General features: G+C 49.2%; 1 protein-coding gene across 2 annotated transcripts; it reads left to right on the forward strand.

The window, feature by feature from the left end:
* Positions 1 to 439: 439 nt before the first annotated feature.
* Positions 440 to 27659, forward strand: FAM107A (family with sequence similarity 107 member A). 2 transcript variants are annotated; one of them, XM_050313181.1, is made up of 5 exons: positions 440 to 831; positions 11022 to 11085; positions 20164 to 20338; positions 23491 to 23647; positions 24815 to 27659. In XM_050313181.1, the coding sequence occupies exons 1-5, from the start codon at positions 808 to 810 to the stop codon at positions 24920 to 24922; spliced, it is 528 nt and encodes a 175-aa protein (XP_050169138.1). In that variant the 5' UTR covers positions 440 to 807; the 3' UTR covers positions 24923 to 27659. The 2 variants fall into 2 exon arrangements, with proteins under 2 accessions (XP_050169138.1, XP_050169139.1); XM_050313182.1 differs by lacking the exons at positions 440 to 831; positions 11022 to 11085 and adding an exon at positions 11939 to 12511.
* Positions 27660 to 27721: the final 62 nt, after the last annotated feature.

The following is a 27721-nucleotide window of genomic DNA, read 5'->3' on the forward strand; positions in this document are numbered from 1 at the left end:
AAAAGGATGGTGGGTGCAGGGACACCAATCCTCAAATAAGGCTTTCCAGTGCCTTGGCATATTGAAAGCTGTATTACTGAGGGGACAGGCACCTACCTGGCTGGTTTTCACTGTGCCACATCCCCCAGAATCTTCACCAAACACAAGCCTGATCTGCCCAGCCTCCTAGAATGCAGCTTCAGGTAATCTGGCTCACCTGAGGCTCCAACGCTGCAGTAGCAATGAGGCAGCCTGGGGTGTTTGCAGGAGCAAAGTTTGCAAAATCCAGTGCTGCAACAGGAGCCAAGAGCCAGGATGCAGACACGTAGCAGAGGGATAATCCTCCTTTATTTTTTGGTGTTTATTTCAGCAAAGCACCAAAGGAGCATCGAGGAAAGATGCCACAGGCAAGGACCTGCGGGTGCCGGGCCCGCAGCTGGGCGAATCCGCATCCTGTGACATCTTGCCCTGTCAAGTGCAATTACTGTAATCTTCCACAGCCTCTCAAAATACGGATCCCGGCTTAGAAACCGGGCATCCACAGCATGAAAGCTGCCTTTGTGCCCGGGCAGAGCCTGGGTGCGAGCCAGCCTTTAGGTGCATGAAGAAAATGAGTTCTCCACGTGCTGGAAGAAGGGAGGAAAAGCAAGCTTTCCCGCCCGACCCCACCACAGACAGGCTGGATTTCACCCACGTCTCCCCGCAGCAGCCACCGAGGGGCCGGGAGCTGCACAGCTGCCTATCCCCCCGGGAGTAACGGAGCCGTGACCGCAGAGAGCTGGCCGGTCCCCTACCCCGGAGAGTGGAGCACAGCCAACACCTCCGGCCATGGGGGCGTCTCACGGGAAAAAGGTAACGGGGCAGTTTTATTCAGGGCTGTGGTGGTGGGAGGATGGAGAAGGCACCATCTGCTCACGTGGTGCTTGTTTTGCCCCGCGCGTGCTAAGGCGGCTGATGGCAGCGAGGGATTAGAGGGGAAGGGACCCGCTCCTGGGTGTGGGTGCCACTCATCAGGGCCGGATTAAGTAATTCCATCTAATGGGCTCAGCACTAGGGCCTGCTGGGCTTTTCAGGACAGTGAGGAGGGGATCAGAGCATTGCAATAGGACAGACAAAGTTTGACTTTTCTGGGGAGAAACATCAGGTTTGTTCCGAGTGTGTTAGGCAACCTGCAGGCTGTCTCCCATGGGTGCAGTACAGAACAAGCCCTGAGCGTTTCTTGGCCTGGGAATTGCTGCCAGCTCCGTCCCAGGACAGGGAGGAGCTGGGTCAGGTCCTCACAGCACCCACATGTATCTCCCTCTCCTCCAAATCCCCTGGGGTGAGCGGTCAAACAGCTCCAAATGGAAACAGTGTTTTATGAAGACAGAGCTCTGTGGAGGCAGCTAGAGATGGTTGTGCTGAGGATACTGTGAGATGTCATTTTGCTTTCATGGCTGATGACATCAGTGCCTAGAGACGCGTCATCACCATTCAGCGTGGTGCCCTGACCTGGAATTAGACTGCCCTAGTTCATCTCCCAGCTCTAAGAGAAACACACTTGTGCGCCACACTAGGTCAGTAATTTCAACTGGAATGGGGACAGCAGTGGCCCTTTGCTGCAGGAGGGACCTTTCATGCTCAGCTGAGCATGGCTGTGGCCTTCAGCTGTGTGGGCATTCCAAACCAGGTGCCTTGCAGAATTTCACAAACTTGCTGGACTTTCTTCCAAACTAGAGATAGGCTCTTGCAGGGAAAACATGCAAAAAGCAACCCACTGGCCAGTGTGACCAACACCCAGAAGGAAAATCAGAGGTGAAATGGGACTAGTAAACATTTACCTATTTTTCTGGACTTACAACAAGTGCCAGGTACGGGAGGTGCCGCTGCCAGCCAGCTCCCTGCCTCTCCAACACCCACCCGAGGTGCCAATGCCACACTGACTGCAGCACACAGGGGAGCCGTGGTTGTTCCCAGGGCTCAGGGCTACAACAACACACCCAGGAGGAGCCATGCTCTGCCCACAGCTAATCCCTAGACCCCTGCTCACGTGGCTGTGACCTTCAGGCCCCGGCGCATTTGTACAGGCATTACTGGAAGCAGGGAAATAAGCTGGTTAGGTCAGGCTTGGCTCAGCGCCACCTGGTTAAGCCCTGTGCATACAAAGCAGTCCACGCCAGCCTCCTGACCACCAGACCAGACGGCTTTTGGACAGCTTTCCCGACTGTTCCCTCTCTCTGAAACACCACGATCCCACTGCAGCCCGGCACTGAATGGCCTGGCTTTGAAACACTGCCGGGGATCTCGGGCTCTCCCATCTCACCAGCTTGCTGGAAGCTCCAAAAAGCTCTGAGACAGTTTTATTTTCATGGGTACCAAAAGGTCAGAGATGTCACTCCCATTTCAGCCTCTCAAATGTTGCCTGGGTTGACAAAAGCCTGTGCCACTGCCCAGCTGGCACTAAGCAGGGATGTCTGACTGGCAGCTCCTGGGTCAGTGCTTTACCCTTAGGCTGATGCTGATGGGGGATGAAAACAAGACAGCTCCTTCTGCTGCCTTTCCAGGGTGGGCATGAAAGCAGGATCCAGCCCTCCTGAGGACCAGCTTGGGCCTGGGTGACAGGCAGAAAATCTCCTTCCCTCAGCCCTTGCAGAACCAGCACAGCTCAGGACACAGGGACCTGACAGGCATGACCCCATCCATCAGCTGCAGCTCAGAGAGGACCTGCAGGGGAGCACGAAGCAGGATGAAAGCTCTGCACCCCTCGCCAGCACTGCCTGCATTAGCAGTCTCAGCTGCACCCCTCTTAAGCTTAAAACAGAGCAGGACTCCAAGGAGATTACAGTAGAGGATTGTGGAGTGCAACGCAATCCCCAGCTCCACAACAAAAGGCACCGGAAAGGCTGCCAGCATGGCTCCAAGGACATTTCTACTTTGAAAGGCTGCATCTACTCCCAGAAAACCTGTTCTGGTATCACCAGTGTCCTGGGGGCCCAAGCCAACAGCAGGACTCCATCAAGACACAGACCCTTGCTGGGATGCCCCGTGCTTGAAGTGAAGGCAAGAACTTTGCTGGGGGCTGGTTCAGGGGTGCTGCAGAGCTGGTGCTGATTCCCTGCCAGTTCCTCTGCTCTGCAGGGCATCAGCCCCACTGGGGACAGAAGTGTGGCTGACATCCCTCTAACCTCAGCAAACCCACTTCAAATAAACCTACAAGTGCAGCCTCCCCTGCAGCAGCTCCCCAGGGTGCCAGGGCAGATGATTCCAGCCCCCTCCCTGCAGTGGAGGAGGTGGTTTCCAGGCACCTGCACCTCTCTGCTGCTTTTCTCCACTGTTTCTCAAGGCAGGGTTTGCATAGTGGCTGTTTCCCCAGGGAAAGTTTTCTGTCCCCAAATTCCCAAGAGTGTCAGTTTACACTAATGTCAGATGAGCCCAGATTAGCCCTGCTGCTGAGCGGGGAGCTTTGCTCTGCGGCTGGTTTAGAGCAACAAGAGGCAGCACGCCAGTGCCAGGGAGAGAGGCTCTGCTTGTTCAGGCAACCACAGCACCTGGCATCCCATTCTGAAAACAGGGCTTTGACAACATCCTTTAAAACTGCTCTATCTGAGCATCGCAGGACTGGACAAGCATTTCTGGGAGCTGCTGGTGTGATTTCCACACAAACACAACTTACCCCACTAAGGAGGGTACCCCACAGAATGGCCAGAGGAGTGTTCTTTTCAGGGCACAAGGGAGGTAGCACAGGACATGTACCATGTCCCTCAGCCACCCCAGCACTGCTGGTCCAGAGCAGAGCCCCCTTTCAGAGGAACTTTGGCTTCTGGCAAGTTGTTCCACCAACACACCTAATTACACTTCAGGACTTTTTCTCACCAGTGATCACACATATTATTTACATGCAATAGGGGAGATGAAGGCTACAAAAATCAACCCCTCGGATCCAGAATGAAAAGGAAGCCCTAAAAAATTCCTTTGCAAAAAGATAGGTGGTGGAAGGGGGAATAATTGCTCTGCCCCTCATTAGCAGGAGGATCTCAAATAGGCAAATAAGTGCCACTGCCCTTCCAGCAGCTCTGCTGTGGGCAATAACAGGGTCATGTTCCTACTAAGCATCTGTGTCAGTAATCTTGTCAGTCAGAATGGTCTGTCTTAAAAAGGCATCTGACTGCTCTTGTCACAGGGCAGGGAGAGAAGAAGAAGTTGTTACTTTCGGGGTTTTCTACCCATCCTGAAGGAGGCAGTGAGCCTGCCCCAACCTGCTCTGCTGCTTCTGCAGCTGCGTTGGGTGAGCAGCCAATGTGCTGCACCCTTCAGCACAGTGCAAGGTCAGCTCCATGGTACCCACAGCAGCTCTAGCAGCTGACTGCCCTGAAGCAGCGTGGGGATGCTCACTCAGTGAGGGACATGCAGAGCCTCCGTGCCAGTAAGGAAACCAAGCACATCTCACCAGTCCATGCAGGACAAGCTGTGGCACACAGGTTTGATCTGTGGGTGAGGGTGCTGGGCAGGATGCAGAGGAGCATCCAGCATCTGCTGCCAGCCCCTCCAGAGCAAGGGCAGAGGTTATCTGGCACTGGCCAATGCTGCCTGTTGCAAGGGGACTATGGAGAGGGCACAAACTGAAGGGAGGTGCACAATGTGCTCATGGGGAGACCAAGATCATTGCATGGGAAATGCTGCAGCTGCTGGCTCTGGGACGGCTCAGCAGTCCACAAATAAAAATGGATTAAAGTAATTAAAGGCTTCACTGCTTCACTCTGCTCCTGGGGGTCTTGTTTAAGTGGCATCTGCTGCCTCCTCATGAACCCTGCAATAACAGGGATGCTTCACCTCTTCCTTCACTGCCTTCTCCATTTGCAGCCCATGGTGGCTATTTTCAGCCTGGAAGGTGACATCTTTTCCCAGATAACTGACAATCCTCCTCCCTTTTGGCCTCTTCCCTTTGGGGTCTCCTCTGCACAGCACCCAGGTGGCACATGCTGCCTGCAGGGAACAGACCACACCACTCTGCCCTGACAGTTTGTTACCAGCAGTGCCTGGGGCTGATGGGGCATTTCTGCCCTTACTTTTCACAAACCCCATTTTTACAAGGTAAGGACCTATTCTAGCAGCCCTGGGCAGGCAAAGAGCTCAGCAAGGTGCTGTCAGAAGAGCAGATTGCTAATGGCAGCCCTATCCTTGGCCACTAACATATGGTCCCCAGCTGTGAGATGGAGTGATGATGCCACTGAAGCCTGGCAGCTCTAGGACAGCATGGCACTGTACCAAAAATAAATATTGTCCCTATTAATCATGTGACAAAAGCCTCAATTTTTGCAAAACAACATTCTTCAGGGCACTTTAGGGTGTCTTAATGGTCTCTCTGCAACATGACAACAATTCACTCCAAAGCTGCTGGAGCCCTTTTTGTGCCAGTGACTGATGCTCTTCCCCTGCAGTCAGCAGCATCCCCAGAAACAGTGGAGCAGTCTTTCACTTTCATCAGTGGTACCACATCTTCAGCACAGGGTAAGAATAAGCTCCCGAGACAGGTAAAAAATGGTTTATCCATAGCAACAGCTTAACTGCTGCTGACAACACCAAGGTGGGAGATAAAGGTATTGCCAACAGAGAGGGAGCAGCAATTTGGCTTTGCCCTGGCATGCAGAGGTGTTGTGCGCTCCGTACTCTGCAGAGGGGACCAGGTTAAAATGCACTGAACTGCAGGTGAGGATTTCCTTAGGACCGCAGGAGAACAGCAGGTCCATCGGCACCACACCGATGGATGGGCGGTGCTGCTCCGGTTTGTGCCGAGAGCCTCCCCGTGCCCTTCGCAGGGGAATGTTGGGCTTTGCAGTCAGCTTGAATGCTGACAAATGAACCTTGTGCAATGGCTGCCGTGGGGCTGAGCCCTGTCACTGATTGCTCTCATTAATCTGCAGGAAATTTTTTGCTGAGCTCTGGTGTGTCGTACTGCACCTCCCCAGATGTGCACTGGGGAGCAGCCGGGGAGCAGCATTTGCTCAGCTGCAGTGGGGAGTTCAGTGGGGCTCCCTACCCCAGGGCTGCCAGCTCCAGCAAGCCCCCATTCCCATGCTGCTGCCTCCCTGCTTTAGTTTATTTTGTCCTTTTTTCTGGACAGTCAGTGAAATGGGACTCGATCTGCCAGCTTTTATGGCCGCAGGAGGGCTGTGCTTGCCTTCTGGGGCCACAGGGATTTGGGAGGGGAGTGGCATTGGTGACAAAGACAGGCAGAGGTCAGCACGGTGCTCATCTGTGTCAAATTGTGTTTTCTTTATGAATAAAATAACATTAAGCACTATTTGAAGCATTTGCAATTTTCTACTCGACTAGGCAGCAAAGTGGCCACCTGGCTGGTGCTCCTCGAGAGCAGTGTGGGAGCTGCAGGAATGTCAGCCTGGCCACATAGCCAGACTGAGAGCCCCCTCTCCTTCTGTAAGCCTAAATTTACAAACTGATGTAGTCAAAAAAATCCTTGAAGCTGCTGGTTGCTCTTGTGAGAGTGGCCACAAGCAGCTGCTCTCAATTTCACTTCAGTCTGAGACAGGCTGCAGACTTGTAGAGGTCAAAAGACCAGTAATGAAACGTTACACCAATAACTTGATATTTATTCGAGTCCTTTGCAATACAATAGTGAAATCAGCTATGGTTGTGGCCAGGAAACAGGAGTAATACAAGCTCACAGCTTGGCTTGAAAAACCAGCTGCCCCCAGGGCAGGTGTGCACAGACACGGGTGGCTGAGCATCCAGCAGTCCAGGACAGGGAGCAGTGAGGCTGGCCTGAGGCAGGTACTGGATTCTGTGGTGGCTCAGAGACCCTGCCAAGAGCCTTCCCATGACAAGAGCAGCACTGTGGCAGCAGATTTCATAGCTGCTGGCTCAGGAATGCTGGGATGTGCCTGGACACTGACTCCTGGGTGCCTGCCAGTCCTGATTGTGAAACCTGCCAAAATAACAGTGTCCCATAATGAGTCGGGAGAGAGGAATGTGCACAGTCAAGCTCCCCATCAGGGAGTAACCCTCCCAAACAGCATTGCTCTCCCTCTGCAAGAGAGAGGTACAGGCAGTTTCTCACAACAGCCCCGACAGCAGCTATGTCGTGACCTCCACAAGGAAGACAAGGTCCAGTCTGTCAGCTCTGGAGGGAACAGGGTGTTATACTCCCTCTCCTAACCCTCAAGAAATTCTGGAAATTCATCCAAACTGCAGCACTTTATTTGTCCAAGGCCATCAGGGAATCAGCAGCAGTATGAGGCGTTGGGGCATGCTGGTGATTTTCTCTGTTTCTCCTTGATAAAAAGACGGTGTCATCCCAGCACACATGTGCACCAGCCTGCTGAATCAAATAAGCCTCAACACCTCACTGGCAGGACTTTGCAGCAAAACAATCAAACTGACAGATTTTTGTGCTTTGACATCACAGATGGGAAAAAGTCTTACTAATCCTCCAAAGTTCCTTCCAGTGGATGATTTCATTGAAGTCTCTGGATCAGTCCCAGCTGCTGCAAATGAGCACAGATAGACCAGAATTCAGTAATAACACAGGAAATTTGAGCAACAGCTTAGATGGTATCTCAGCATCCAGAAGCATATAAGAGACATTTTCATACAGAGCACCAGGAGCAGCAAGAGGGTATTTGGGGCTAATTGAAAACAGAGGTAGAGTACAATTGGGATAACCTGTAAATCGCATGTTGTGGCTTCATCACACACAGAAATGCTGGCTTCAATCTACCAACCACCAGTGCCTTGTTCTGGGTCATGACAACTGCTTTCAAAGCCTCTGGGTTAAGCAATAAGACTATTTTAACCAATGGATGTGTTCATTCACTGAACACCGATGTCAGCAGCTGCTACAGCACCTTAGGGACAAAGCAGCTCTTTGAGCCCATCTACTCCTAAATAGGTTGAGCAACTTCCGACCCTGCTAATGGCATCTCCCTCCCAAAACCAGGTCTGTGGGAGTCACATCAGTTCTCAGCCTGGGTGGCATTTTGCCCACTTTAATACCTCTTTATCACCACGATCAGATTGCTGCAATTTCTTGCCTAATTCATTTGCTCAGACTTTGGCTACAGATACAATATAGATGCTCTGATACTGCACCTTAATGACACCTGTATTGATCTGAACCTGCCAGAAGCCATCCTCATCACCCCTTCCATGGCTCGTGCTCTGACCACACTGATGGCTCATTTCCCTGCTTTTATCAGAACACAAACATGGTTCAAAATTACTATCGACTGTGCTGCAAGTAAATATTAGAGTACCCACACGTGGGACAAGTAACAAACACTGATTAATGGTTTACACAGGGTGTTTGGCTTTAAGTTGCAGTAAGAGCATTGCACCCCCTGAGCAGGGAGCCAGGAATGAGGATGGTGGTTAGAACCTGTGGTTCAAAGCAGCCTACACCTGTGAAACTACCTCCAGACATTTGCTGCAGGAGCTCTTTGCTGTGCATCAGAGTCAGGGCCAGGAAGAGTCCTGCTGGGATACAGCAGTGTCCAGGATGTTTGGGAGTAGCACAGAACAGCGTTACTGTGTTACTTTAGAAGCAAAACATGGGACTACTTACTATATATACATTGTGTTGCTTTGTGGCATTTAACCCATTTAATCACCAGGCTAATTCCAGCTCAAGTGGTGATTGTCCTCACTGACAGGGTCAAAGCAGGATGGGGATCCCACGCCGGAGGATCTTGGCTGCAGGCTGGAAGTGGTACCTGCTCCCAGCAGCAATGACTCCAAAACTGTCCTGCTCGCCTGCAGAGGGGCAGAGTGTTACCATCTGATGCTTAGATTTTATTATGCCTTCTTACTCCTCGCAAGATGCAGTCACACCACACAGAAGTGATTTTCACATGGAAACAGGGGGTTTGGGGAAATAGCAGGCACTTTCTGCCCATTTACTGCAACACTTTCCCCATCTGAGCCCTCACTGTGACAAATTTAGCCCTCTGACTCCTGTGGTACCCATTCCCCTGCCCAGTTGTCTGGGGACAGAGTCCCATACTCTGCTTTGTCCCATGGGGAGCAGGCAAAAGTCTCCATCATCTGGGCAATTATTAACTGCCCCTGTGAGCCTGGGAGGTGCAAGGAGCCGTCCTGCTCTGCAAACACACTAATGGCTCAAGTGGAGATTAGCAGGAGTTGTCACCAGACACACTGTGCTACAGAGGTGACACAGTATCAGAGACCCAGCATAGCTCTGACCAGCCTACACAACCCCTGCTTCAGCCTGGCCACCGCCAAGGTCACCACCACAGTGCAACCAGCACGACTTCTGAGGTTGTAATGGGATTGCACAGAGTTTGTGCTGGAGGCCGGGGCACACAGGGTGGGAGGGAAGGTTGGGCTGCCCAGCCAGTCCCCACCACCACAAGCAGCACCTCAGCCAACATCTAGCATTAACCCAGCAGAGGAAATGTTTAACCAGCCTCCAGAACCTCCCTGCAGCAGGAGGTAAAACACTCTCTGCCTCAAGACCAGCCCTGGGTGAGTTTAGCAGAGCCAAAATTCTGCCTGCAGACCAGGAGCCTGATTGGCAGCAATGCTGCACTCCCAACCCTGTGCTGAGCCTGGAGATTTAATAAAGATCCAGGCAGGAAGGACCAGGCAGAGCTGTCTGCTTTGTCACTCACAGTTGCACCGAGGCCCCTCAGTCAGGCAGACAGCGAGCCCATCGCGGCGGCAGCGTTATCTCGCTGTCATTGTATTTGCATCAGCATTACACATCCCTGGAAGAGCCAGTGTTGGTATTGGGCACTCACTTGACATGTCGGGGTTGTTTTAACACAGAGGAGATGTGTCCACACCATAAAGCTCCTGGTGCAACTGGCTAAAGAGATGACAGCCAGCAGCCAGCATCACTAGCACAGTAACTCAGCAGCTAAAAGTCAGTCTAATGTACAGCCCCAGTAACAAGGGCCCTGCTGTGGTCTTTCCTCTTCCCAGCACTCATTAGAAACACGGGGGCAGTTGGTGACTGACGCAACTCCTTGTCTGCAGGAGCCACTCCAAGTAAATATCACCAAGCAATCAACTGCCCTCACACAGTAACCTTCAGGGAGCTACAGGGGCATACAAAGGCTTTTTGTTAATCCCAAAGACACAGGAGCACAGGGTGAGATTGCCAACTAATTCAGATAGTAAAGATAATTGTTCTGCAAGGAGCTCCCAGAAAAAAGAGCTTTGCCATGAAAAGTCCTTTGGTTTAGGACAGAAGGTCCTCAGCACCCCACAAACTCACTTTCCTGCAGAGAGGAGCCCAGATGGTGCTCCATCAGGCACCAGGGCAGATCAGACAGAAATATATCCAGAAAATTTAGCTTGCCTTTTTCTGATTTGCTTTACTCAGTCAAAAGCAGGTGTTGATGGTTTCCATTCCCACATCCACCAGCAATAACTACACTTACCTGGGAACTCAAAGCAGGTTTAGATTGATGCTCTTTTCCCCCTTTGACACATCTCCAGTGAACTCACAGAACCAAAGCCTGTTCAAAGATGATCCAAGGGGATTAGTACAGATGTGCATCATTTCTTTTTCCATTCAAAATACCAAATGGTATTTTTGGAGTGTGCAATGAGCAGCCAGGCCATGGGGCAATGGGTGACATGAAGGGAGTCTGTTTGGCCATGGACACATGGGGCACACATGGGCAGTGAGGCAGGCTGCAGTCTGAGCAGAAAAACTGCACAACCTCCCCACTTAAAGGCTTTTCCTCCATTACAGGTTTGGTTTAGGGGCAAAAGCTGTGTGGGGTCTTCCAAACCCCGCCCTTGTTTAACCCATGGCTGACTGGGTCTGGCTGACTGTGCTCATACAAGCACAAGGACACACACCACGCACAGTGGAATGTGGACCAGCCTGCCTCTTGCCTCCTGCATCTGATGCCCCATGTCAATTAAATTTAACAGCTCCTGATCAGGAAGTTAAATAGAATAATCATTTTTTTAATCTCTAGTAGCAAAGGACCAGCAACGCCTCCTATGTATCGTCTCCTGTAATAGAGCAATATCTGTACAGTCTTTTCCTACTCCTCTCTTGTCTTTTCTTCCAGAAAGAATATTCCCTTCAGTCCAAGGGTCCAAATGGGAGCAAGAAGACAGGGAGTGGAGGTTCAGGTGAGTGCCAACAGTCCGTGCTGCCCCATAAAGAGCTTTGTAGGTGAACTGGAAGGGACTGGGACTTCTGCTCACACCTGGTGCTGCTGAGCCCTTTGCTGAGAAACATGGCTGGAATGGGGGAAAATGCTGGGACATGGAGAGAAGCAAATTGTGGAGATGTGAAAATAAGTAAAAGAGTACCCCTGTGGTCCCCTGGCAGCCTGGCCTCTTTCTCCAGTCTTTCACAGGGCCAGGAGTGTCAGGCCAGGACATGGTCAAGACAGACCATGAGTGCTGTGATGTGTGAAGGTGCCTGGGCACCTCAGCAGTGTCCCCCAGCTTTCCTTAAGCCTTCCTCTTGCTGTGCTCCATCCCTGACCCTCCTGGGACTGGGACACTGGGCATCTGCAGGCTGGCACTGGGTAACCTTGGCAGAACTGGACACAGCATCCATCTAAGAGCCAAAAGGAGTTACTGGGGTGGTTGCTTCTCCTCCCCCAGCTTTGTACCCTCTGGTTTCCCAGGCTGTGGCAATTCATACCCAACATGGTACCTCCAGCCACAGTGAGGATGGGAACAAGAAGCCCAATTCAGGCAGGGGCTGCATCTCAGCTGGATGAGACCTGGGGCAGCGATGATGTGGCATCACACGGCTCTGATGCCACCAGGATACCCATGGCCCCATGTAGGGGCTGCTTCTCCCTCTTGCAGCTCTTACCCCCGGGGTGCAGCAGCTGCTCCCCTGGGCCGTGCAGCAGTTGGTTGATGACAGGGTGTTGCAACATGCCAGGGAATAATCACGATAACTCGAGCGGTTGCCCTGGTGCCGGCTTGGCTGTTGCAGTGGTTGCTAAAGAGAGTGGGCGTGCGGCTTCCTCTGGGGCGATCTGATTTCTCCAGGAGAGTGGTTAAGGCACGTTGAGGAGAAATCGTCCTCCGTGGAGCAGGGACACAACCTCTCCACCAGCAGCAGGGGCTGTGCCGAGCGGGCAGCTCGGGTGCCTGGGCACGCACGGAGCTGTTTGCTTTGAGGAGAAAGAGTGATTAGCTTGTTCATCCGTCCTGGGAAAGCATCATCTGGCAACAAAGAGCAAAGGGAACAAGTTTGCAGGGCAGCAGAGGGACCTCTGGGACCAGCACTGAGGAGTGAGCAAGGCCACCGGCTGCCAGCTGAGCTCCAGTCCTCAGTGGAGTCCTTGCAAGGTGACAAGAGCAGCGAGGAGGGAGTGCCAGTGCAGCAGCCACCTCCACGTGACCTCCCGTCCAGGGTCCCACTGCAGAGACCTGGCAGGAGCCAGGCAGCTCCGTCGGACCCGGCCAAAAGTCACGCAGGCACAAGAGCAGCCAGGCAGCAGCGGCAGCCTCAGCCCCCACAGCCCCATGTCGTGGGGCACGGGGCAGCACCTGCCCCCTGGGCTCCCCAGGGCCACACTGCGGAAATCAGGTAAGCTCAGGGCTCCCCAAACTATCCCAGGGGATCCCCACTTTTCTACCGCTCCCTGCTGTGGGATGGGCTGCTGAGCCCCACGGGATTGCTCTGCACTGCATACATGTTTATGCACAGGTGACTTTAGACCCTGTTTTAATTTTATTTGAGATATCATGTTACTTTAATACTTCAGCAGCTGGTTGAGAAGCTGCACCTTTTGCTTGTGCCTCTCCAAACATATCCCGCAAGAAATTCCCTTTGTAAACCCGTGCTGTAATTCTCCTTGGAGAGGCATTGGGCTGGACGGGGGGCTACTACAATGCCTGCAAATACACGTGGGAGGATTTTCTCTGCATTTAACAAAATACCTTTGAACTACCTTAAAGTATTCATTACTGATTGGTGTGCATCTCTGTCATGCATCTCTGTCATAGGTAGGCAAATGACAGAGCAAATATTTGATGAGAGATTAAAAGTAAGCTTATGATTGTCAAGAAGGACTACTGAGCATCTGCCACTGCCTAACAAAACCAAACAAGTGCTCCACATGCCACTTGGAAAAGGCATGGGATGTCTTGGTGCTTGCTAACAGAGTGAGATCTCAACCTTGCTATCTTTGCTTATCACAGTCCAAGGTAATTAAATGAAATGATTAACCAGCACAGACAGTCCTGTCTGACAGCAAAGGGGCACTTCCTGCTGCCTGACAGCACAAGCATTTCCAGACTGGTAACTTCTACACCCCAGACAGCCCAGCAAGCCTCAAACCTGATGAAATTTCTCTCTTCCAAATACACGTGCATGAGTGCAAATCTTAATGACCTTGATGACATCCAAAGTCTTTTACCTTTGGAGTGACTGCAGGTGTTGACACAGGGGCAGCCCAGGCTGAGCCCAGTACCTGCTCTGTGCCCTCTGGTGCTGGTGTAAATGGGGGACCCCAGCCCTGGGGTCTGTAGTGCTGGCACGGGACTTTGCAAGGGTAAGCAGGACTAGGGGCATTGGCTGAACTGGGGAGACTGGCTATAACAGCGTGAGGACACTGGCTGTACTGGTGGGAAGCTCAGACTGTACTGGTGAGCAGCATGGGCTTTACTGGTGGGGAGCACTGGATGAGAAGCCTCATCCCCAGCATGCACTCCGAAGAGACACAGAGATAGGAATGGTATTGACATGTGGCAGTGGTGCTGGGAGCTGCAGGGTTGTGTTCCCCCAGCCCTGTTTTATATTTCCATTAGGGTTTTCTCTCCCTTTCTGACCCCGTGACCTCGTGGGGTTTATTCCTGACCATCAGGGCTGAGTGAAGGTGAGGGGACCCGATCTGTACTCGCCTGCTGACCCGAGGCAGCCACCTGATAGCTGGGAACTGCTTCCCACGGCGGCCACATCGAGTTACACTCACCCTATTGCATTATAAATACCAGAATTAGCCCTGCTTAATTATTTAAAACTATAGATTAAAAGCAGACAAAGGCTCTTTGCCTCCTTTCCAGAGCACGCGTATCATTTATCGGTGATGAGCAGGGGGGAGCGTGCCAGGTCCATCGGTGTGAGGTGCTCCCGAGCTGCCGGCACGGCAGGACCAGAGCAAAATCACAGTGAGGATGGGAGCTGGTGCCGTCTCACCCAGGGAGGGTAGCGGTTGGCATCTGCCAATCTTTAGGCTCACATTATTATTATTATTATTATCATCATTATTATTATTATTATCATTATAATCACTATTAACCTCATCATCATCCATCACCAGGGCAGTAAGCTACAGCAGTCATTAAACTAATGTGAATTACAGGTATTTTGTTCTGGGATCGGCTGTGTAACAGCAACACATGGATTAGCTGGGGTGATAGGGCATATTTTGCGGGCTCAGATGCAGGGACTCACCCACCAAAGGGTGTCCAGGCACTGAGCCTCCCTGTCGGGCAGCACCCACATCTGACTCACTCAAGCTGGCACCTGAGTGCCTCACTATGCCTTGAACCCACCAACCATACAGATAAACACCTGAAAGGTGGTTTCAACACACAAAGCTTTGCGGCTTTCAGAGACCAACATGCAATTCTTTCCCTGCCCCACGTTGCCAACCCAGCTATTCTGTGTTTCTAAAATACAATTAACTAACACTAGAAAAATCTTGCAAATTAGCAAATGTCATCAACTGAAGAATCCAAAACAAAAGACAAACTTTCAGCTTCATCCTTTGTAGGACTTAACACACAGCATGACCTTGTCTGACATTACACTCACAAGAAAAGGTGTAGAGCCAAACTCTGGCTCCACTTCAGACACTGGAAATGCATTGACATACCCTAAAATGAAAAAAAATGTGAACGTCTGGTTAACAGGTAGAAGTGTACCAGTGTTTAAAAGTAACAGAGGCCAGTTTAAAGATCCCACCACCTCCACCTGCACGTGCAAACCATTGCAAGGAGTGAGGACAGGCCCCACTCCTCTCAGCCATCCCAAGAGGGCTGTGAGGGATGGCACCCTCACTGCAGGGAAAGGAAGGCTCTCCAGGGAGCAGATGCTATCAGAGTCTGTAGCCCAGAAAAGGGAAGGTTTCCTCCCCATGAACTGCAGTTGAAAGTTTGTTATCTTTTAAAAGTGTCAGAAACTCACATTATTTCCCAGCCTCAGGTTACTTGTGTAAATAGCTTTAAACCTGCTCTGCTGACCCGTCCTGACGTGTTGGTTTTGCAGCCACCTGACTTGCAGGACGTGTATGACCAGCTGCTTTCAGCAGCACTTCATTAATCTCTTGGTCCTGTAAAAAAGACACATTCATTCATAAATCCCAGGCATCCAGAAAACCAGAGGTTCTTCCCCATAACCACAGTTTTAAGTGATCATTTCTGCCCAGGAAGCAGTCCTTGGGTCAGTGGTTTTACAAACCAGATCCAGGGCTCTGACCTTGGGCATCCCTGAGGTTTGTGCCCAGTCTCATCCCTTTCACCAAGTAACAGGGTCTCACAGAATTACAGACAGCAATGTCCTGTGAGTATGGATCCCATCCCCAAAATAATGCCTTCTGACTTCTGGAACAATTCAAGGAATGTCCTCCTTTGCCTTAAGCAGAAAAAGAAAAATGAGAATATAAAGATATCGGTGCACCTGAAACACAGCTTGAGGTTATGCTGGGAGTAAGGACAGGGCATCCTTTCTCCTGCAGGCTGGCAAATAGGGACCCAGTGGAAAATGTTTCTGAGGGAGTAGATCTATCATCTTCAAGACCTGATGTAATTCATGTCTGTGTAAGGGGAGACAGACTGCTATCATGCTTCTTTTTGTCATTTTTTATGGTGCTGGAGGTGTAAATCAAGCCAGGTCTCTGCAGTGGATTTACAGCAGGGTGTCTGTTTTTGCATGATTCAGATGTAGATCAATGAACAAGGCTCTGCTCTGGCACTCCCTGGCCACCATCATAAATCAGCAAAAGGTGTTGGACATTTTTATATTGTTCTTGGCAAGATATAACCAAAAAAATACATGTAGATGTTAATATCTTCTGCTGTGCTCAGAAAGACAGTGTGACCTTTTAAATAGGTCTGCTTTGGAGTGTTGCTTATAAAAAGTAGCTCTGTTTTCTTTGACACACTCAGTCTTTTGCTTACTTTTAGATATTTTCCCTTCCCTCATTTCTAGAAGCCTGAGGCTTTCTAGAGAAGGTGCATTTCCAGATGCTTTTCTGTTAGTAAAAAGCAAGACTGCCAGAATGAGGATGCCAGGGACCCTGGCAAATACTTAGACTTCACATGTGGAGTTATCTGCTCTCTCAACTGTATTTGTGAAATGAGCTCCCAGTCTTGGTTAGTTTTCTAGGAGACTCCATAGGGAATTTTCAGCATCTTTGACATGGTCCAGAGATCAGTCACCCTCCTGCCCCAGAGTGTGGGACTGGCTGGAGGACAAGCCAACATTTTAATATCTTGGTCTGTTCTGACCTAAAGCAAAACCCAAATTCCTGCTCATACTGCCTGGAAATGCTTATAAATCCTCCAGTTCCTGGGAAAGTTGCACTGAAGTCATCAGTCTGAAATCCTGGGGCAAATAGTTTTCACATTATGCTCAGCCCTAATATTTTTGAGGAACAGGACACCAGGCAGCTTTGGTCCAACACTAAATGCCTTTGAATTTTGCAAATATAAATTAAATATACTCTACTAGGAGCATAACCTGAGATGTGTTGCTCAGGGCGCTGAGTGACTTTTGGGCAGCCCAGGGCAAGGAGAGAGGTTTTAGCCTGCTCCTGGGAAGGAGGAGGAAGAGGAGGACTGGCTGATGCCCAGGGTTTGGCCTGGCCAGAGCTGAGCTACACTTCCCTTTGCAGCTGCTGCTTTTTGATTTTCCCTCACCTGGAGGAGATGCCCTTCACAGAGCATTTATTTAGGATTAAGCAACTTGTCTCTCAGTGGTGGGTTGCCCTCTGCATCAGGACCGTGTGCTGCTCCCTGCGCTGCCTCTGGCAGCCTGCTCTACCGTCCTGCCGGAATGGAAATAATCCCCAGGAATGTTAAGAGGATTAACAGTCCTGGAAAGGGCAGGTAACCTGAGGGGTGCAGCTCTGCTTTTGACTGTCTACATGGCTACAGCTGTTCTTTACAAGGGGAAAATCTTCAGAGGCTGGAAACAAAATTAATACTATAACTGTTGGGTTTAGAAAGCTGTAGGGTGGAGGTTTGGGCTCCTGCCCAGCACCTCTTTACTTGCACCTGTATAGGAGAATGGATGGTACAGCAGGACACCAGCTTTTTGCAGGTTTTCATGTGAAATTCCTTCTCTCCCTGACTTTTGTTTTTCCAAGCTCTCCTTGACATCCTGCCTCCTGTGACACACTCACCTTTTCTCTGCACATCCCTCCACGCTTGTCCATGCCACCTGCATCCTTAACCTGCAAAGCTCTCAGTGCTGCCTTTTGCAGGATAGGTCAGTGTTCAGCTTTGGCTGAAACCTAGAAAGCAAACATAGCTCACAGTGGTTTATTTCTGCTGTGTGTGTCATTTGAGAACTGATTTTCCAATTAGAGCATCTCAGGAGAGGTCTGACAGCAGGGCCAGATGATGACCAAACTGCTCTTGTCATATGGGCATCCCTTTCTGAGCAGAGAATGCGTCTCTGTGAAATGCCACCCCTATAAAAACATCTTCTCTGATCATCCTGGGTGTCTGGGGAAAACATCACAAGAGCAGACTGAAGGGCTGGATGACACTGTGCCATGGGGTTGTACACTTCTAGGTGTTAGAACTACGTGGGTATGGGGACAGCCTACCCCAAGTGAATCACCTGGGACCTGGATTTTGGGGTAGGAGAGAAGGGACTCCCACTCCTGAGCTGCAAAAGGAAAACCAAACTCCACTCATGAAGCCAGGGAGAAAACAGTACTTTATAAGTAAAAGTGCTGCCCCAGTGCCCCAAGAGCTGGCACAGCTTAGCAACAGGACACGAGAGCTACTCGGTCCAGAAAACAATACCAAAGTCACTGGAGTTTCAGCCATTTACAGCATCCAGGCTGGTCCTTCAGGCTTGGTTGGCTGTGTAATCCTTCCACGCTTGCTGCTTGCTGCATTATCCCCTAGCAAAGCACAACAGGCGGATTTAAGATGGACAAATCCAAGATGGACATGCCCCAGCCCTTCTCCTGACATGTGTCAGGATTTGGTACTCAGCACACAAGCCAGTGTGGGCATCTGTGTCACTGGAGGCAGCTCTGGACTAAACAACAACACAGGAACAGCCGGAAAGGGCAATGGGATGACACAGTGGCATTGAGGTTAGTCCATTAGTATGGCTGTCCAAAAACAGTGTTTCCACTAAAAACACCTGGCATTTTATTTAAGTTACTCCATGGAGAGACTTTTTTGTTTGAAGAATGAAGACATAGCTTTGCCATTTGAAATAGGAGCTCAACCATTTCATCATGCCAAAACAAACCTTTGCTTTTGTAACTTCCTTCATTGTCTTTTGACTGCCTCTTCTTCTGTGAAAAAAAAAAAGGGGGAGGAAGAGAAGTACAAGAAAAAAACAAAGCAGTTTTATCCCAGTGAAAATCTGATATGTTTTTCTCATTGTTCAAAACCTGGCTTTCATCTAACAAGAATTAGCCATGAAATTGCACTGCCTTAACCCTTGGCTGTTCTTCAGTCCTTGCATCTCTCTGGAAGGCAATGCTGAGCCCCCAGTTTCAGCCTGAGGAGTCCGGCCCTGCAGGGGTTTCAGTCAGCCTGGCACTTGCCACCAAACATCAAGCCATGCCACCTTCCTTTCTGCCAGCAGTGATGTGTGATCCTAGTGGAAAATAATTTGATACCAAAAAAATCACTTGTCCCGGCTTCCAAGTGCTCTTTAAATATGTACCGAACTATTCACTCCAATTACACTCCTGTAATGAGCTCTGATTTGTTTTCTTTTGTTCCCAAAGCAGTAGGGCATTGGCCACAATGAGAAGTTGTTTGATATTGAATCATTTCTTCAGCAGTATTATTCCTTACACAATCCCATTTGATTGCAATCCACTTCACATTTGATAAGTACTTACTGACTATGAAAGAATGACCTAGCCTGCTTTCTCTTGCCTTTTTTTATTGATTTCTCTTTTAAAAAGGTTTTATTCCTTTTATATATGAGATTGAAATAAGAGAAAGAGGCAGCATTACTGAACAACTGTTTTCCTTGCAGCTCCATCAACCCATATAACTTCACCCTAGGCCCCAAAAAATATTTTAATAATGAGACATTTAAAGACCTGAAGCTGCCTACACCCTTTTCCTGGGACTTTTTATTCCTACTGGTAAACTTCCAAATTGTTCAAGTGAATAGTCAGGAATAAATTGCTCTTTCTGAGCCCTTGATTAGACCGTACACTGAATAATTGAAGGCAGATCTACTGTGCTCTGCATTTAAAGACACAGCCCACCACATGCAGTTTGTCTTATAACTTGTGCTTTGCACTCACTTTGTATAGGGTTTATTGTAAAGAGAAAATGTAGAGGACCTGGAAAACACCAACAGTGAGCATGCCCTGTGGTTTGCCTGAAATCCAAGCTGCCATCCCTTCCAAAACAGTAGGCTCCTGTTCTTACATCCAACATACAAATTATTACAGCGTGATCCCAGACTGCATGGGCCAATGGCGCTTTTCCTGGCACGGGGCTCGATCCTGATGAATAGGTCAGCAGGATATCAGCAAAATCTTTCCTTGTCAAGAGGTTTCAGATACAGCAGCACTTCCTCAAGCCAGTGTTTCAGAAACCCTTCAAATCCCACAGCATCCCCTTGTGTCGAGGGACTGACGGCCTCGGCCAGGACACCCAAACAGCAGCTCAGCACAGTCCACATCCATGGTTGCTTCCAGTTTTAGTCAGACCTATCTTGCATTAATTAATCCTTGGCACTAAATGCTGCAGCCACTGAAGCGAGTGGCTGGCAAGTAATTTAAGTGATCTAATTAATATGTCTCTTATGAACAACACAAAGGGAATATTTTTTTAAAGCCTCAAAAAAACCCGCACCAGCACGCGAAGGCACGTGCACTCAGACACTGACACGGTGTCAAGCAGCTGGGACAGGCACCATCTCTTCTCCTCTGTCTTGCCCAGGGGAGGAGAGCTCCAGTGGGTTCCCACACCAAGCAGGATGAGACTTCTCATGCTAACACCTCTCTTTTCTTCCAGCATCGATGTACACTGAAATACAACGGGAGCGACCAGATGGTGGGAATATCCTGACTCACCCAGATTACATAGATGAAAACCCAGACCTCATCAAACCTAAAAAGCTCCTAAATCCTGTAAAAGCCTCAAAGAGCCATCAAGAGCTGCACAGAGAGCTGCTGATGAACCACAAAAGGTAAGATGAGGTTACAGCCTGCCACTGGAACAGTCCAAGAGGTGCTGAGCCATCGGAGCTCAGGAGCTGAGGCACAGGTGCACAGGGAATGATAAATCTCTTCACTTGTAAACATAAAACTTGTGGTAGACCTTTCTTTTTTCTCTGATGTGACAGTTTCTTTTAAAACAAAAGCAAAACAGAAAGCCCCTGCTCTGCCATCCTGAAGCATCAGCTGGCACTTTTCAGAGCCACAAGCCCTGGAAGATGCAAGGCATCCCTAGAGCCCCACTCCTGGTGTCACATGAAGGTTTTCTGGTTTTTCTATCTCCACCATTGACTTGCAAAGTCCCCAGCAATGTACACCATTCCTTTGTGCTTGAATGTACACCATTCCTTTGTCAACCCAGAGGCAGGAAGAAGTGCAGGCTGGATGGAGCCATTGAAAGCTGGGGGAGCACTGGGGTGAGATCATCTGTATAAGGAGAAGGCTAATCACTGATTCCCTAAATAACAAATGGCTAAAAACAGGCTAGAATTCATATTCCTGACTTCCTACCCCATCACTGCTATTTAACTTTTTGGGGGCACAAATACAACAGCAGGAAAATCACATCAGTGACTGAGAACCTACAGCCATATCATTCCATTACAGCAAGTGCTTGAACATCAGTGCAATAAAATCATATTCAGCTCAGAGGCTTTTAAACACAGCAAGAAATCTGCTGGCTTTATATTGACATTTTTCGAATGCCCTGAAATACCCGGACACAAGAGCTCTTTGGCCGCCTAATTAAAAGGAGCACAGCCTCTGTTCTGAAGGACTGCAGTCATCTCAAGAACCAGACACGTATATTAATTCAGGGAACAATCAAGCCTGCCAGTGGGGTGCATTAATCAATACTGGCTCTGGCTGGGCTTGGGTTTGATTTGATTTTCCCAGAATCAGAAGAATTACAGGGACCATTCTCTGGCATCAAGGCAGAGGTAACTATACCAGCCAGATATTTTTAAAACTCTCTGGCTTGAGAGTGACCATCTCCTCCCTAGCGATACTGCTCAGTTTAAAGGGTCACCCACCAGCACTGGCTTTGATCTCGAAGAACATTATTCCAGGCTGACCATGATGGAACAAAGAAACAAGAAATTCCTGCAACAGAAGCTGCAGAGGTGAGTGGCAGCAGATGGGGTGCAGATCCCACGGCATCAGACTGAGCTGGACTTCACATTGGCAAACATGAAGTACATCATAGCACTTTATTATTCCAGTTATGTGCCTGCCACTGTTACATCCACATGTCCCATCAGGTACTGGGAGGAGGCAGCTCCACCACAGCCATCCTGCACCTCCTGCCCCCCTCATACCTCAGTTTAAAACTGGTTTGGCTTTGACCTCCCAGCTATTTTTCAGCAAGTATGTGAAACCCCACTGCAAACAATAACCCATCTTTGCTGGTTTCCTGCCACTCTCAAATCCACCAGTTTTGCTTCCTGCTACATGTTACTGTAGAGGGAGAGAGGGGAGAAGGAGAGAGAGGGATCTATGACTTACTCTTGTGTCTGCTTTGGTTGTTTTTTTCCCCTCAAGCAGCAGGGAGAAGCAACTCAAATCAGCAGCTTGTGTAACAAAATCCTTATCTTAGTCAACACCTCTGGGCACTAACAGCACCAGCTGATTAAATCAAAGAATAGTAACAAATCCACAGGCAACATTGCACGCTGTGTCTCCAGCAAGCCAAGGCAGGTTTGCCTTCTCTCAAGCCTTGGGAAAAGCAATTTTGCAGCATCCAAGCTGTTCCTGCCTTGAAAAACCATCACGAAAGCTCTGGGGCCAAGGATAGGGCTGCCTTCACTGGTGTTGCTGTGAAGTTTGTCCTATCATAAAGCAAAAGAAATTACACTCAGAAGTATCATTAAACCCGGCACTAGAAGGATGCAAGCACTGGTCCCCAGCCACACTGTGACAAAACAGAGGTCTGGTTTGCTGCATCTGGAGAGTGTTTCTCTCATTCCTGCCAGTTCAGTTTCTCGTGCTGTGAGGTACCACCTCAGCACCTGCCACCCTGCCAAGAAATCCATAGCCCATACAGTTTGATGTTTCTGCTTTCAAACAACCTTAGCTGAAACCAACCAGCCTTGGGTCAACAGAGCCCCCCGTTGCTGAGAAGTTCTGTATTAACAGCACTCCCCAGCCTGCCATGCCCTGGGCAAGCCCTTAGCACAGGCATGGGGAGGTCCCTCCTCTGCTCAAAACAGACCTTCACCCACAGGAACACCAAGCACCGTCCACAACTACCCACATGCTTCCAGTGGGGAAGAAGTTGGTGGGAAGGTGGCCAGGATCAGCTGCAGGAGGTAAATTTGAATGTTTAAATTCAGGTATGGCAATATAAAAAGTGGGAGGTTTCTGAAATTCGTTCAGAGAATTTCTACCATCTCTTTACCATGTATTTATGCCCTGCCTGCATGGCCTTGCTATGTCTCCTTTTCCATGATTCCACCCCTGACAGAACAGGGATTCACCTGAGATGCTTCAGGCAGACAAAGTGGAGCCAGGTACCTGCACCATCAGCAAACCCTCCAGCTTCCAGGAGAAAAGGACATTTAATTTCGGCCTCTTGACCCAAACTATCCATGTCAACGGGGGCGTTGCCAGCCCTCAGCTCCAAAGCAAGGCTTCACATGAAGCAAAGCTTCAGATGGGATGCGCCGGGAGGAAAGGAGCTGCCAGAACAATTACTGCAGACCAATGACTACCCCTGCTGGTGAGAAAAAATTCGTCATTATTTCAAATGTCTTCAACGCAGCCGAATCCGTACCTGACACCACTAAAACCAGCAACAGCGGGAGCCAGTGGAAGGTCCCGTTTCCTGACACAGAAAGCTGTAGTGCCCTGGTGCAATGGGATCCACAGAACTTCCAGCACCACACACGCCATACAGGGACAGTAAACTGTGCCCACCCCAGACAGGCAGCCCAATGCACCATCCCTGCAGTGTTGTAACACCCTCAAACCTTGTGGATGGATCTGTGGACCAGGGCTCGTTTGTGGACCAAGTCTCCCATGTTTCCATTTAGGAATGAGAAGAGTTTTGGGGTTGCCAGGCTGGCAACTTGGTCACACCCCAGGGTGTAGGCACTCAGACCCTGATTTATCTGCATTTTATCCACAGAGGTTTGGGCGTGAACAGCAAGCCAGAGCTGCAGCGGGTGCTTGAGCACCGAAGGCGAGACCTGCTCATCAAACAGAAAAAGGAAGAGGAAGAGGCAAAGAAATTGCAGTCTCCTTTTGAAAAAGAGCTATTAAAGAGGCACCAGAGGCTGGATCAGGTAGAACTGAGCTTTCAGTCATCCCTGGGTTATCCTAACCACCCAACACAAGGCATAGGGGAGATGGGTTGGCTGAGGCTCAACCCAAGGTATAGTGTTGCTACCCCTCCATAAAACCAGGAGCCACAGCACATCCTTCACTGCTGCCTCAAGCAGCTGCAGCCCCCTCATCCTCACAGTGGGATCCACCATGTTTATACCACCCCACCCAGAAACCCTGTCACACACCACTGGCCCTGGATCTCCTCTGGGTCCCACACAGTGTCCCTGGGGTGTGTTTTCCATTTCAAAGCACCCTAAATAGCATGGAAGCCACTGCAACATCCACCGAAGGGGTGCTCAGAACCCTGAGGTGTGGTGTGAGAGGCTGCAGAAGTGCTGGAAGAAACATTGCTGCAATCTCACCTAAATTGCTTTTGGGTGCAGCTCCTGACATGTACCCTGGCCAAAAATATGCCTGGGGAAGGCGATATTCACTGTGCACTTGTCAGCAGCATAGCCAGGCCCCAGGTGCTCCATGCCTGCCCTCTCACCCAAACCAGTGCAATTAGGGAGCAGACTCATTATCACTGAAAGTAAAGTCATTCTGTCCTGCTTGCCAGTATTTGCACTGCAAAGGATGAAATCAGTTTATTTAATTAACTACATAATAATAATGTCAGTCAAGACGTGATCACTTGAAAACCAAAGTCTGGTTTTCAGAGAAGAACCAGGAATATGAAACAAGGTGGTTTGGGGGCAGATCCCTAAAAACTTTGCATATAAAAGTGAGGCAGTACAATGATTTACCCCGCCTTAGACAGTAACAACTGCTGAGAGCTTTTCCCAGGCTCACAGGCCTCCTTTGCTGGGAAGGACTAAAATCTCCTCCTCCCTCCCCCAAGCCAGGTCTGAAGTAAAGCCCTCCCCTGCTTTTCTGATAGAGTTGTTCCTCCCTAGAGGAAAAAAAAAAAAGAAATTAATGTTTCATCAAGACACAAAAAGAGACTAAGGGAGAATATAGGTCTGGTGTGATGTTTTTTTAAAAAACAGCCCCAACATATGCACTACACACTCATTCAACTTTGGGCAATAGTAACTGAACCCATCAATAATGAAACCCCCTGTTTCAATGCACCTGATGCCTTTTTGTCCTTTCATATGCATAGTGGCTCTTCTTTCTTACAGCTGGAGAAAGAGCAGGAGAAGCAGGAAGACCACGAACCAGAATTCATTAAAGTCAAGGAAAACCTGAGAAGAACATCAACAGTGACAGGGGATGAGAAAGCAGCGTAGCTTCTGCCAAAACTCAACAGGGATCCTACCAAGGCCAGTGCTAACACACACCTGCTGACATCTCTGTACATGGTGCACATTCACAGCCACATCATCGGGGCTACTTACGGTTATTAACACTTGCTCCAGTAGAAGGCACAGAAAAGGTTTTCCCAGCCCAGGAGGGAATCACTGTGGAAAAAGTGCAGTATTCACTGAAGAAGTACTCACACAAGTGGATGCAGAGATAATGATATTTTCCCCCCCAGACCATGGGTGCACTCTAACCACCAGCTAACTCTTGTTAAACTCTAGGGACACAGTGAATATTTAAGCCAGGGAAGTCTGTGGAGGTTTGGGGGACCCCTGCTTCTTCCTGGAGGCAGGCTGGCCAGGCACAAGGTGACAAGAGGGCAGCTGCAGCTGCGGAGAACCTCCTGGAAACCTGGCAAGGTAACTAAAAGGGACAACCTGTGTATTACTGAATACAACCTAGATGACCACAATGGCTTTCCCAAGGGTCACTGGTATTGCACCAGTGTGTGTCAAGCCTGGCTGAGGCTGTGTGTCCCAGCAGCACACCTGTGCTATTAGAAAAACCAACCTCTGTATGCCCATACCAGTGCAGCACAGGCAGATGCCACTGTTCTTCACAAGCACCTTTAAACTGCATTTCAACCCTGTTTCAAAGTGGCTATTTAGGCAGTTCCACGCTGAGGCAGAAAATACATTGGACTGTTCCATCAACACCCCAAGTGGGAGGTAAATGCTCTGTGCAGAAAGCAAAAGCTGGGTGTTTCCAGCGTGGCTGTCCATGGAAGCATGCAGTGACTGAGCAGAAGATCCCTGAGGATGTAGCAGACAGACAAACTGCTTCTTACCCCTGGACTACTGAGCTTCAGCCACTCACCCAGCAGCCGAGATAGAGGGGAACATAGGTCCTGATGCAAAACTATTTTTCAGTGCTTCTAATCCCCTTTTCCAGAGGTCAGAGCTGCCTCATTGCAGTTGCCACCTTGCAAAGCTGAAACTCTTCTTGTTCCTGGTATAGTCAAGCTGAGGTGGATGGTGCATTTGCACCATGTACAGACAGAGCCTGACACACTTATGGTGGATACCCCTCGTGCCCTGGGGTATCCATATCCAGAGCTAAAACTGTGCTTTCAGGAATATCTCAGCTTCTTGCTTCTCACATCAGCCCTGATACAAAGCCTGAACAGCAAAACTCACTGACTGCCTTTGGACACTGGCCCTTGAATGGTCTCAGTGGACCTTGTCAGCTGGGAAGGTAATACCTGGTTAAACAACATCTACTATCCATGTCTTCAGTGGATCCATACATAAATCAAGGGAAACTGGGCATTTATCATATATTTATTAAAAAGTTGATAATCCATTCCCTAGTCTCCCTGGTCCAGTGGGATGTTTCATTTCAGAGGGCTGTTTCATTTCAGAGGGCTGTTGCTCAGCCTGACAGCCTGGGTGAAACATCTGAGCCACATCACATGTCAAGAGCAGTGATACAGGTATGGAGTTTCTGTGACAGACTGGACTATAAAAGCCCTTAACTCAGCTTCAGTCCTTGAGCACCCCATGTCAAGGCACTGTCTCTGCTGTAGTTTTTAAGCCCCTTGCTCATATGCTTATTCTAAACATGATTTTGTTTCAGAAATCCAGTGCATATTGTCACTGTGGCTCACACAAGACCTGAAGGGCTTTATTACGTCCTTTCCAACTGTGAAGCTTTTCATATAGGTGATGATTAAAACCATAAGGAAGAAGCAGCATCAACTATTTTTTCAGGGGGAAAAAAAAAGTCAATTTTCTCCAAGGATAATAAGGTGTTAGTAAGGATGCTTGTACATAGCTGTAAAGAACGCTGCACGATACTCCATAGAGAACATCAGTGTAAGCAGCAAGCCAGAATTACTGTGCTGGAGTTTTTTGGGGAGTTATGGCACAGATTAAGTAACCTTGATCAAAGAGCTCAAAAAAAATTCAGCAAATTAATTTGTAATTTTGCCACAGATGGAAATGCACTCCAGGAGAGGCAATCTGTCACTCCATATGCACCAGTGAAATCAGTGTTATCAGCTCACCCGGGCTGGGACAGGGGTATTTATGCAAGTCCTTGGGTGGGAGCCATCCAGTAAGGTCAGCAATGAAAAGGATGAAAGTATTTTTTCAGTTGCTTTTCTTAAGCATGTAAATATTACCTGGAGGCGGAGGGGATAAATCAAGGTGCCTCCCTTTGATGTGGTGTCCACCAAGCACAGAGTGGGGCTGCACACAGCATGATCCATGGTGGCTAAGGGGTGTCTAGGTCATTTCCAGCAGGTGTCCAGAAGGGAAAGGGAAGGCCAGGTCAGACTGTCCTAACTCAGGCTGAGCAAGCAGAACCACAAGAAAACCTTCCAGCAGTGGAGAGACAGCAGAAAGCCCTGACCCAGCTGCCCACCAGGACCCCATACTGTGGGGTATCTTTGTGTCTCTATTGCTTTTACATTCATTTCTCCCTATGTCCCTAAAACACACTCCTGAATAAACATGGTGTATTCAGAAGATCATATAATCAGAGTATTGATGGAAGACAATTTTTTGCACTGTGTATGTTGCTTATGTGGTATATAGTCTATATTCTGTGTTGATGTTTATACATTTATATGAAACTATACATTTATATGTCTTGCACCTCTACTGAATTAACTCACTATTTAATGTGGACAAATCTGAAGAAATAAACTAAACAATGGTTGTATATTTTGCTCTTTTCCACAAGGAACTGAAAAAGCTCCAAGGATTCAAGCAGACAACAGCCAA

Source organism: Myiozetetes cayanensis, unplaced genomic scaffold (genome assembly GCF_022539395.1).
Source record: "Myiozetetes cayanensis isolate MyiCay16 unplaced genomic scaffold, myiCay2020 scf18, whole genome shotgun sequence".
NCBI classification, from domain to species: Eukaryota; Metazoa; Chordata; class Aves; order Passeriformes; family Tyrannidae; genus Myiozetetes; species Myiozetetes cayanensis.

Coding starts and splice junctions, on each gene's coding strand:
- FAM107A (XM_050313181.1), top strand. CDS start 808: ATGGGGGCGTCTCACGGGAAAAAG. Junction 832..11,021: donor GGGCGTCTCACGGGAAAAAG/GTAACGGGGCAG, acceptor CTTTTCTTCCAG/AAAGAATATTCCCTTCAGTC. Junction 23,648..24,814: donor GGCACCAGAGGCTGGATCAG/GTAGAACTGAGC, acceptor TCTTTCTTACAG/CTGGAGAAAGAGCAGGAGAA.